Below are 12,311 nucleotides of genomic sequence, written 5' to 3' on the forward strand. Positions count from 1 at the left end.
ATTGCTTATCTCAAGGCCCCTCCCTTCCCTACTATAAGGCATTAGCTAAAACATTATTAAAACCCCAGGATTTCCAGTAGCTTTCTGCTCCAACAGGAAAGTACTTACCCCAGTGCTCCACAAGACTCAGTACACGTCTGCTTTGCTTTAAGGATAGGTATATTTTCCTCCTGTCCCCCTCCCTCTTCACCTATCCACTTCTAGAGTGGGTTTATGGCAAAACAGCCATGCCTATGTTTCTGTTGGCATTTTAGAATAGTTTGAGAATATTTTTAATCAAGCTATGTACATATTGTAGAATTTGCTACCTGCTTAGATTGTAACTTTGCTGTCTGAAGCAGCATTTATACATACCTTGTGTCTCCTAGGGTATATATAAATATACCAAGCTTTCTTTATTCCTCAGTGTGGGAGCTTCTTGTGGGCATTAGGTTAAGGGTTAACACACATCCATAACAAGTGCACATCACAGCTCCAGCAAAAGATCCTAAACCTCTCAGCAGTGTGTATACCTTCAGGAGTGCTGGCTGTGCACATGTGAGTCCAAGTAACATTATAAACTAGTACAGCTTATGGCAACCAAAACTAGATACAATCTTCCAGAAGTGAGATTGTTGGTGCTTGGAAATAAAGGGTGGCTGTTTCAATATCCTATTACAAGTTACTCAAGTAATACATTGAAATTATATTGCCATTGCCTCAGCTCAGAATGCTGTATGTCTTCTCAACCTTTCTTTGACTTTGCTATGACTTTTAGCCTGGTGTCTTAGTGAGTTTCATTAACAAAATCATATTCCTGTCATGGACTGGCTGGATGCAGAGGAATGATGGGAGGAACCAGCTGGGGAACCACCAAGGGAAGAAGGCTCGGAGCCCAGGTATTGGTGGTGGGGCAACAATGAGTGGTCAGAGGGAAAAGACTGGGAAGAGGAATGTGTCAGAAGCTGAAGGGCTTAGTGAGCTGGGAGAGTCTGTGGCAAACAAGCTCCCTTCTCCCTGGTCTGCCCAAACCAGAAGAGACATGAAGTGGGAGAAGCAAAGACAGGCACACAGGCACAGTCTCCAATTGCACTGGAGAGGAGGAGACATAGACAGCTGTGGGGAGTTGAGAAGCTTTAGTCTAGGCAACTGATCCATGGGGCAAGACCTATCAGGGATAGGTTCCTGTGCTCATTAGACCTGACACTCCACCAAGTCTGTGCAGATGCTGTTCTTGCTAATAAAGAGCAAACTAGCTAATAAAGAACAAAGAGTGCACAGTGTGATTTACAGCTGGCTTGCTCCTGTCACTTCCCTTCTCTAAAACTCTGAATTAAATATGGAATAATATTGGTCTCCCAAGACTGATTCCTAAGGAACTCTAGCAGATTGAAAGGTAGTTATCATGACCCATGACCTGGGGACCTTGCAGTATGTGGTGGCAGTTTGATGAAGTTCTGACAACTCACTTAGGGTGCGAGGTAGTGGGAGGGAATAATAACTAGAGTCTTCTAAGGAGCACTTCCATGTGATATGGAATGACTGAAGGGGACCATCAGGTTTAGCATTTCTATGAGAATATTTTGTTCAACTTTGTATTTATTTTTTAAAAGATTTTAATAGTTTATTACCTTTATTCAGAAAAGCTAATATTGCACAATTATCAGGAAATGCTGAGCCAGCCTGCCAACCCTGAACCAAACAAAAGTAAGGCATAATATTGCTTACATTGGCAGTGTGGCGTGCCAATCTGACAAATTTTAATAATTAATTTTTAAGTTGGAGGGGGTGAGGGAACCAGATGAAAAGGGACCCAGTAGGCTAAGACTGCCAGTGTGATGTGCATAAAAAGCACAGCAGTTGAAAGAAGCTTTTCAAGTTTGAAAGAGGTCAGTGGGGTACCACTGGGAACAAAGATGAGGTGCCCATGGCTTTATTATTATTATTTATAAAAGCCAGCTGGATGGTGGCACTAAAAGCAAAGTTTCTATCTTTACAAAAATTGATAGGCACAGTTGAAAGGAAAGACATCTAAATTGAAAATGAGTAAAATCACTCAGTGTACCGTCTGATATACAATCTGTTAAATGGTGAATGGATACACGTAGAAATAATCATGATTATTAGACGAGACACATGAAGAGCAAGGATATTTGCCAAGTGAAAAGGTGTTAAACTTATAATATTCCCAGCAGCAATACAAGAAACACAATATAAGCCAATGGGAGGCTGTATAGATAAATAGATATAGCATATGGACAGCAATAAGAAATTATGGAGTATATTTACCATCAATCAGAGTCACTGTGAGTAAATGGGATTGTGCCAGGAAGATTTTCTCACATAGAGACAGGGAAATATTAACACCAGCCTAAGAACTGTATCCAAGAATTAGCTTCCCACTGATCTTAGTTTAGTTACAAGAAGCTTCACATCATTCTAGTACTTCAGCCGAAAAACTGAATTTATAATACTTCTACCTCACCATTCCTCCAAGAAGCTTTGTGTGGCATAGTGTTTCCTACCCCAACTTGCATTTTTATCTTCACAATAACCTTGTTAGGCAGGCTAGGCTGATAGATAGTTAAATGTCCAAAGCTACCTAGTAGGTTTGGAGCCTCAATACATATTTGAATGCAGCTTTCCCCAGGTCTAATCAAACATTCTAAAGACAGTATAACACACTGGCCCTGTTATTTAAGATTTCCATTCTAAACTGTTATCAGACCTGCTCTTCTGAAATATGGGTGCATGTTTTGGTGTGTCTATCACAAGCCCCTATTGAATTCTATTCATCTAAGTTACACCTTTCCTCCCTTTCCCCATGTCTACAGCACTTAGCCCCAATAATTTCTCAAGATTTTTAATGCACTGTATGGAAGAATGAGTGCACAATCACACATTAATAGCGCATCAAGGGTGGTGGCACTAAGGAACAAGGTAGTCTCTTAGCTCCACATAAATGATTGCATTTGCTATAGCATCACTATAACAATAAATACCTAACTAGAGTGTACATTTTACTCCATACTTTTATTAACTGGAACATTTAAGATTCAGAATGTTTCTCTTACTTATCATCATTGCAAACAGCTACTACAAAGTGCTTGAAAAGAATGAAGAGCAGTGAGGAGTGTTACTTAGGATTCATACAAGCATTATGACAAATCCATTTTCTACCTCTGACACACAGGGAGCTGCTAAAGCAAAGCATTTCAAAAGTTTTCTGAAAACTGTAGAGTTCAAGAGATGTCTAAGATTTTCCTCAGATTTAATAGCATTTATTGATTCAGAGCTATGAACTTGGGTCTAAGCAAGATTTTTTTTTTTTTTTACAGGTTATGTTATTGCAATTGTAACCACAGTCTTCTTGTATCCTGCTATGACCTTTTGTTTCATTCTACTACTGTATGCTTTTGGTAAACATGGAGTAGGTCTTCCACCTTGTTGTTCCCCCTGCCCCCCTCACCAAAAAAGACGGGCGGGTGGGAGAGTTTGGCAGTGAACTTGGGAGTTTATAAGCACACAACTTGCAGTGGTGTTAATACAATTCTTTAAGAGTTCTGTAACTTTACTGTAAAGTTCTGGAACTTACTAAATTTAAAGGCACTTTCTGTCGCCTCAGGGACATAGCTGTGTGATCTCCAAATGTATCTCACACAGGGAAGCTCAAGGAAGCCTCCAACCAATGCCAGAGTTCTCTTCAAAAGTGCTGAACATTGGGATGTTTAGAGGAAGGGTTGCAGCTTAGTAGTAGAGCATATTATTTGCATAGGTTTAAGGTTCAAACTCCAGGTAGGTCTGGGAAAGAACTTTGTCTGAAATCCCGGAGAGCCTTTAGCTCCACAATATTGAGCTAGATGGATAAGCTAGATGGTTAGGAAGGCATCTTTCTATGCTGTTTCTATGCTACTTCAGGTGTAAGCTTTCACAACAGACCAGCTCAAAGAAGCTTCATAAAGCTAACCTAGACAGTGAGTACCTTCAGGGCTGTTTTAAGCATATGCGGCGCTGGGGTACAAAGATCCGCCTGGCACACACCCCCAGGTTGCCCAGTCCCAGGCACACAGGAGGGCGGAGCCAGCCGGCCGTCCCAGCATCTCGCTGGCTTGGTCACCTCCGGTACAGAGCCGCCTGCAGCAGAAGAGCCCGCTGTGGTGCTCTGACCGACAGGCAGGCTCTTCCCCGGACTCAACTCTCGGGCCCTGGACTCTCGACCTGGCACCCCTGAGAGCCCAACATCCGAGTGCCCCGCACCCCTAGCGCTTATGGGTAAGATGGCTCTGAGTACCTTACTCAGACAGCAAGCTGTTTGTGCATTTACCACTGGGCAAATGAAGCTTCCTAAACCAGTCTCTTTGAGGATGGTCTCACAAATTACAAGTCCCTCATGCGCAAGGCGGGGAAATTTCCCTGAGACTTCATGTGTATGCTAGGCTCGACTCCCCAGGTTTTGAATGTACCATAATCTTCCAGGGCTATTCAGACTTCCCCAAAAAGGTGTTAATGAATAAGTGTGTGTCAATCTGAACTTTTTCTATGGTTTCTATTACTGTAGATCGTGGCATGAGTAAAGGTTTGCATAAATTACTATGACACGAGATCAAGGTGTATATGTAGTTGCTGCCTGCTTAATTTATATACTGTATTCTGTCACTTTCATTTGATGTAATAAACCAATATTTCTTTATTTCTTTTGTATGAGAACTACTTGTCGCTATAAAGGGTAAACACATGTTCATAAGGAATGCATGCCATAACTCTAGCAAAAGATCCTAAACCTCTTGGAAGAGTGTGTATGGAGACAATGAATACAAAGTACTGGACACACATGTGGGTTCAGACACATATATTTTAACATGCTCTCTAGATGGATTACAGCTCTCATCAAACCCTGCCAATATGGCCAGTGACAATGAAAGTTGTTGATTCATTAGGGATGGGCAAAAAGTATCCAGCCCATCCAGCCCAGGAACAATTTGTTCAGAATAAGTTTGGTTAGGATCATCATTTAAGCAGCTCCTGGAGACTGAAGACCCTGCTGCAATCTTTATGCAGTTAACAGGACCCTAATAGCCTATCCAGTACCACAGTTTGCCCAAGCATTCTAAGGCATACTTTCACTATTGACAATGGGGAGAAGGAAAACCATATGGCTAAAGACAGAAAAAAATCCTGAGGTGCACATCTCCTGTCAGAAAACAGGTACACATGTAGAATTAAGCAAGTAATTTGTAAAGAAACAGCTAGTTTTTGCCCAACAGTGGCTTAAACCAGCTGTGATGCTATAAAAACAATGCGTTTGGTGGGTATGGGTGCCTGGGATATTTCTTATTTGCAAACTCAGTGTTTTGTTTTGTTTTTTAAAAATGCAGATCAAGATAGAAACTGGATGCAAACTAAGTGTATGTGTGTGTGTGTTTGTGTGTGTGTGTGTTTTAAAAAAATGCAGATCAAGATAGAAACTGGATGCAAACTAAGTGTGTGTGTGTGTGTGTTTTAAAAAAATGCAGATCAAGATAGAAACTGGATGGAACACACTTATGTGAATAAACATGCAAAACTGGCATGGTCTAGAAATAGAGGGATCCATCCAACTCTAAAAGCAAGTAACAATTAAATAGACTATTGTGTGCTAGGTTGCCACAATAGAAATAAAAAATAACATGCAGTTCTGTATAGCACTTCCACTGGGTTTCTTGTAACACAGTTACTGCTCCCTATCACAATCATTCCCAAGCATACCATCTGATAATTTCTAGAAAGAGAAAATAACTATGCTGCTGAAATCATCATGATAATTTCTAGAAAGGGAAAATATATTTCTCCATTCAGAATTATCTAATGAAGTATAAGCAGTCCAAGTGGGGAATGTTAGCAATAATGTACGTTGAGAAGGGCAGGTACCTGTACTAAATCTTTTCACCTGCATTAGTCAATTAGTGAGGTTCATAGTTTGATGCTGGATCTTTTAGTAATAATTAACAAGCCATCTAATACTCTATTGATTTCACTGAATCTACATTAACAGCACAATACTATACATGTCTACTTAGAAGTCAGTAGGTACAGGATTAAAGTCTTAATTTCTTGAATAAAAACTCTGTAAAGTTAGGAAACATAGTATTTTCCCCTAAGCTTGTTTGCCAGTTTCCTGCAGAGCTATGAGCAAAACCTCATAATTCCACCCCCAATCTGAGGCTTGTATGCAGGGAGGGCCTGTCCCCATCTGATGTCACTGAATATCTGGATGTAGTGCAAGAATACCATTTTAGCCACATAAATGGGCTGCTGTCATGTCTGATCGAGGGAGAATCCCCTTTATTACAAAAAACACACATCTCTCCCTCACTCCTTTATAGAGACTTCCTCCCTTTTCTCCCTCTCCACCCCTATCAGGATGATAGAAGCTTTGTTTATGGAAAATTCTCACTACCACAAGTGAATTATATTATAAGATTATTTCATATTATTCCTGGAAATAATGGTGCTTGCCATAGTTTTTGTGTTAGGTTCACGCTTTTCAATCCTTTCTACAATTTTACTGGCTTTCATTTTCCCCCATTATTATCCACAGTGTCATTTTTATGCAGATGATATCCAGATTTATTTATTTGATTTTTTTTAAAAAATAAGCCTTTGACAAACAGAGCAGTCCTGTCTGATTGATGTTAAAAACTGAACAGCTCAGAAACTGCATGATAATACAAATAAGATAGATACCATGAACTGGGGCTCTTTTTGCAATCTAATTATTCTAACTTGGCAGCAATCTCTTACAAACAGAAGAAGTTTTATATTTTGAGATAGGATTTGTCGTTCAGAAATTCACGAGAACTTTGAATTATTTTCAGATAAAGACACGGTGAATAATTATATAGCTCAATTTCAAAATGATGAAAAATACTCATCTTCAGTTTTGCAAGCAAAGCATGCAAATTCAATAAATATATGCAGATCTATCTAATCTGCATAATTAATTGCAATCACAGTGGGATGTGTACTGCAAAGCCATGCAGCGTAAATCAAGAATGAAAGTGAAAACTCACCTTTAGCTTTGCTCTTTGTAGCAGCCACTGGGACCAAGGAAAAGATTGCAAGAGGAGAAGAGAACAGATAGGTTAGTCAGAAGCTCTGACTAAGAATACAAAGAAAGTTTCACTATTGAGTCGAGCATAACAAAACCCAAATTCAAGTATCTGGTCTACCTATTTAGATCAGCTGGTATGATTTTTCCTGACCTATACCCTGCCAAGACAAACAAATTCAGTATTTTGAAATGCCCGTCAACGCCAGTTGTTCAAAAATAGATAATGGCAAAGGCATTTACTATTAGCCACAAATTATACTGTCAAAACAATTTGTAAAACAAAAAATAAAAATAAATCTAAGGATGCAAAGATCTGTAGTACATCAATCAAACTTTCATATTGATCAGAATCAAATGGTTCCTTTAACAAATGTTTTCTTCCTTTCATTTAATTATTAAGAAAAAATAACAATAAAGTGTGCATTTTATAGTAAGGTTTCAAACATGATAGAACTCCAGGCAATTTGTTAGGAATTGGCCCAATGGTCCAAGTTCCAGGTTAATTGAACTGTGTCCTAGATTTTCTTCTCCTCCATATTTTTTAAAAGGGTATTAAAAAAAGAAGAAATCCTTTGCTCCTGGGTACCTGGGCACATTACAAAATGCAGTGTTGGGAAAACTTTAGCCACCCACTATCTTAATTGTCCAAATTTCTGTAATCGGTCTGTCCCCCTAGTCCTTTAAGTACCTAGTAATACCCTTGTAGAACAGTATTTGGGCAGGATTTATGAGACCACCTGCTGACATCTATAAAACATACCTTTCATTCTTCAAATCACAGTTATTCAAGTCTTTTAGTTTACAAAGCATTGAGAAAGAACATAGACACTTTCAACTATGTTGCTTCCCCCAAGTTGAATCTGATCAGCCATATTTGTCATATGATCTGGTGCAAAGGCAAGCACAATGCATGTCAGAGGACAAGAAACCCTAAAACCTATCCATATTTTAAATAAGATTATTTTTGGTGATGATTTAAGTCATAGATTGTTTTTATTTAGGACTTAGCTATGGTAGGTTTGACTAATGAGCTTTTTTCTGGAAAGGTGGGCCACACAAGTCATATACACAGACATTATGGGAAAAGGGAAATAAAATAAAATAAAATAAAATAAAATACTCAGTACAGTGGAACCTCGGATTAAGAACTTAATTCGTTCTGGAGGTCCATTCTTAACCTGAAACTGTTCTTAACCTGAGGTACTACTTTAGCTAATGGGGCCTCCTGCTGCCGCTGCACCACCGACACAATTTCTGTTCTCATCCTGAATCAAAGTTCTTAACCTGAGGTACTATTTCTGGGTTAGTGGAGTCTGTAACCTGAAGCGTCTGTAACCCGAGGTACAACTGTAGGTCTTTTAAATTCTCTAAAAGAACTCTCTCACATGCACCCAGTGGCGGAGAGCAGGATTGGGTGGGCTGGCGTGCATCCTGGGGGTGTGGTGTGCCACCTGAGGGCGTGGCACACTCCCTGAGGGGGGTGGCATCCAGCGCGGGCAGGGGGGACAGCTGTGATAGCACCCCACCGGGATCGTGCTGCTGGGGGCGGTGTGCTTCCCCCGCACTCCTCTTCCTCTGCCAGTGCATGTACCAATGGGGCTGAATGCTGCACCCAACTTATGGCTTATCACTTTAGTCAAGGAATTGCATTTGTTTTGTATAATGAGTAACATAGTATTCACTAGAAAAAGTGCTTATAGTATCTGTGGTGTGGTCATAACTTATGTCAGTAATGTATGAAGCTCTCATTACATAGAACTGAATGATCAGTACGGACCTAACAGACTTCTGTTTCTTGTATCCCAGCATCAGTGACAGATAGAGTATAGGGCGCCACAGAAATTTGAGACCCCAAGGTTCGCCACTGCATGGATTCAACCTATTGTTACAAGCATGCTCTTTTCTGTAGTCCCAGGTGATGTTTTGAGGAACAATTTTGCTAAATTCTACCAGCTTGTATGTGGACTGCACTACACAAAATGAAATAAATAAATCTAGTTTAGGAGTTTCAACTAGGGCAGTGCTTATCAAACCATCTTATGTGCTGGATAGCAATTCCCACGCCACAATGTGTTAGGGACTGGTATCATTTTTGGTCCCTGAAGCATCCCACCTAACCTGGAGTGTAGTAGAGTCACCACAGATCGGCAGCCAATGGTTTGTGGACTGGCACCAGACCACGGACCACCAATTTGAGTAGCACTGAATGAGGGCACTTACGTGTTAATGGCAGATGTTGTCCTAAATCTGTCCTCTACTATCTCAAATGTTTTATTTCTCTGCAAAAGAGGCTTCCATTTTTCTGCTCTGTTATTGGGGCATGGAATGTCATTAGAAATTAGGCAGATTTGGGGTTTTGAGCTAATCTTATTGTTGTGGGGAGGCCAAGTATGATGTATGTGTTTTCTTTCCAGTAAGCATTTCTGTAGCACTCTGCAGCTTTCCTGGCTGCCCACCATTCTTGATCTGAAAAAGTCCCTTGGGAGGTTTTATCTCATTATGGGTTGTATTCAACATAGCACTAAGGTGATCTCTCCATCAACTGCAAGTATTTCTCCTTACAATTGAAGATTCTGCCCTTCTCCTTTCTCCACACATCCTCTAAATCTGTTCTGGGGCTTCCCTCAACTCTCCAAAGCAGATTACGGGATGGTGTGGTGCACAGGTGCAGATATATCCCCCTGTGCTAGCACTAATCCCTGAGCTAGCCTAAGAATTCCATTGAACACCACCTTATTTATTCCCTGGAGCTTTGACTGAAATGCTCATACCTGGAAAGAGTGAAGATTGTGCACCACTGGTGAGACTATATAGAATGAAAGGACATTCACAAACATCACTCAGCCAACACAAAAGTAAGGCAATTACATAAAAACAAACAAACTTGTACCCCACTCATGAGATTTCTTGGGTGGAATTTTATTTTTATTTTTTTAATTCTCTTTGATAATTTTCAACTGCTATTTCTACTTTCATTAATTGATGGACAGTGTTTAAAAATGCAGGATTTTTTTGTCACAGTATTAGTGGTTCTACAGGAAAATCAGGATTACAAGTCGCAGCTATGCATTCCTGTAACACGGAGGAAACAGAAGTACTACTGTATATTTAAACTGTGTTTTAGTATTGAAATACTACTGAAGTATGAACACTGCAGCAACAGAAGACCCTTTCAGAGCTCTCTGATTGCAAACCTTTCATACCATAATCCTTTACTCAGAAGTTAGCTCCACTGAGTTCATTGAGACTTACTTCTAGATGAAGGAGCGTGGGATTGCAGCTTCACTATACATCTTGCTTCTAGGCTAACCCTTCCACATAATTGCAAGTGCAAGGGTGGTGCTTTAGTACAATCCTCTGTTTGTGAAACCTGAATGCACGTTCAGCATAGGATTCTGCCATTTTATGATAATGTCAACATAATGTCATGCTTGGTGAATTGTGTCATGACATGTAGAGTATATGTCTGTGTCCAAAAAAAGAGGATAAAATATGAAGCTTTGGAAACGCTTGACCTGAATGTCGGACATTATCCATGAATAAAGGAAACACAAAAGAAAGATTGCAAATATAACTGGAATTAGGCCAGGTAACAAGGCTTGTTAGCCCAATTATAATTCTCTGCATATTCAGTCTAAATGAACATTACTGTCATCTCTGCCATATAAATGTCATGTTCAATACTTGCAAATGTTTCAATTGATGGGCTGGTCAAACTGCAATTCAACTGTCAAAATTCACAGAGCAATCTAATTAGCTAGAAATGGTAATTAAAAATGTTTTTTTTGCTGCAGAAATTGCTGATTTACATCAGGCCTCCACCCATATGATGTGTAAACAAGGAGACATTTTCACTGTAAACATTTAGAAACCTTTTTTCCACTGTTAAAAAAGAAAGAAAAAATATGTTTCCCATTAGCCTTCTTAGAATCCTGTTTGTGCAATGAACTTTTTCTGCTGTGTGCAGATGTTATGGTATCCATTACAGTTTTGTAAATATGAAACCATGAAATTGTCAGGTTGATGTCATAGGTGTACAGGTGTATTTGAATGGTTGACATATTTCAATGCAATTTCACTTTCATTTTATTAATCACTGCGTTACTGAAATTACTACGGATTACTAATATATTAATTAGATGGGAGGCAGAAGAAATTTCTTGCTGTATAACACATTTGATGACTGGAGGATGCTAAATTTTGAATACTCTTCAAATATATCTCCACCCTTGTGTCTTCCAATATATATATAAACTAGAATTACGATATATTTGTGTAGAAAACTGCCATACCTGTGAGGATGACAAAAGAACAGGAGTCTCAAAATGGGAGTTTATTTTCTTTCTTTTCACTCTTGAAGCTCATATTCTCATCCATATTTATTTACCATGTTGTGCTCTTATAGTCATTGCAATGTGCAAGCTTGTACTGTGGTGTAGTGGTTAGAATGGCGGACTACCACCTGTGAGATGAGGGTTCAAATCCCCATTCAGCCATGAAGCTCGTTGGGTGATCGTGGGTGAGTCACTATCTCTCAACCTAATTACCTCACAGGGGAGGTAGCATGTGTGTCACCTTGAAATCCTTGGAGAAAAGTTGACATATACATGCTAGCATGAATTGGATGTCTTGGATGGCAATCTGTCATGGTTGCTTTAGTTGAGATTTCTGCATTGCAGGGAGTTGGAATAGGTGACCCTTGGAGTACCTTCCAACTCTGACTTATTTAAAGGAGACTATCTGAATTTGTTGGACTACCCAAGAGAGAATGAGAACTTTAAGTGGCTAGATAGCAATGCAAATCAGAGGAAATATATACCTTTCATAAACAGGTTCTCGGTATTCTTAAACTGTTTAGAATTAATTTGTTTATTTGAAACATTTAGATATCATTCTTCATTTGATTCAGATTTTGATTCAGATCTTACTCACCATAACAAATATAACGATAAAATGTTTGAAACACATTTAAATGTTATAAATGGGAAATGTCTGTAAATAAGAAATCTTTTTTTCTTTCAGTAATGGACCTGAGGTCCATCACTAAAAAAATATTGCAATCTCAGTGTCAGGCAATCCCTTTAAGGCTGCAAACATGCAACACATTATTCAGACTTGCATATAGTCTGATGCATATATAAGAATAAGCAGAATTACTTTGTTCTGTTCTGACAAATTGCATTCAACAGTGGAATTATTCTACTCATATCTCCGAGTATTACCTGGGAGCAAGCCTCACTGA

The 12,311-nt window shown here is 39.4% G+C and overlaps 1 protein-coding gene across 4 annotated transcripts in view; it reads right to left on the minus strand.

The window, feature by feature from the left end:
- The window catches only part of CADM2 (cell adhesion molecule 2), a 398,136-nt gene that overhangs the window by 183,603 nt on the left and 202,222 nt on the right, over window positions 1-12,311 (minus strand). For 3 of the 4 annotated variants that reach the window (XM_081001532.1, XM_081001531.1, XM_081001529.1), the window contains exon 2: window positions 7,029-7,055. The exons of the other annotated variant lie outside the window; for it this stretch is intronic. In XM_081001532.1, coding sequence (XP_080857658.1) covers window positions 7,029-7,055 — 27 coding nt within the window. The remainder of the gene's footprint in view (window positions 1-7,028; window positions 7,056-12,311) is intronic. 4 annotated transcript variants of the gene reach the window in all.

This window comes from Podarcis pityusensis (genome assembly GCF_964106645.2).
Source record: "Podarcis pityusensis genome assembly, chromosome: 4".
Classification (NCBI taxonomy): Eukaryota; Metazoa; Chordata; class Lepidosauria; order Squamata; family Lacertidae; genus Podarcis; species Podarcis pityusensis.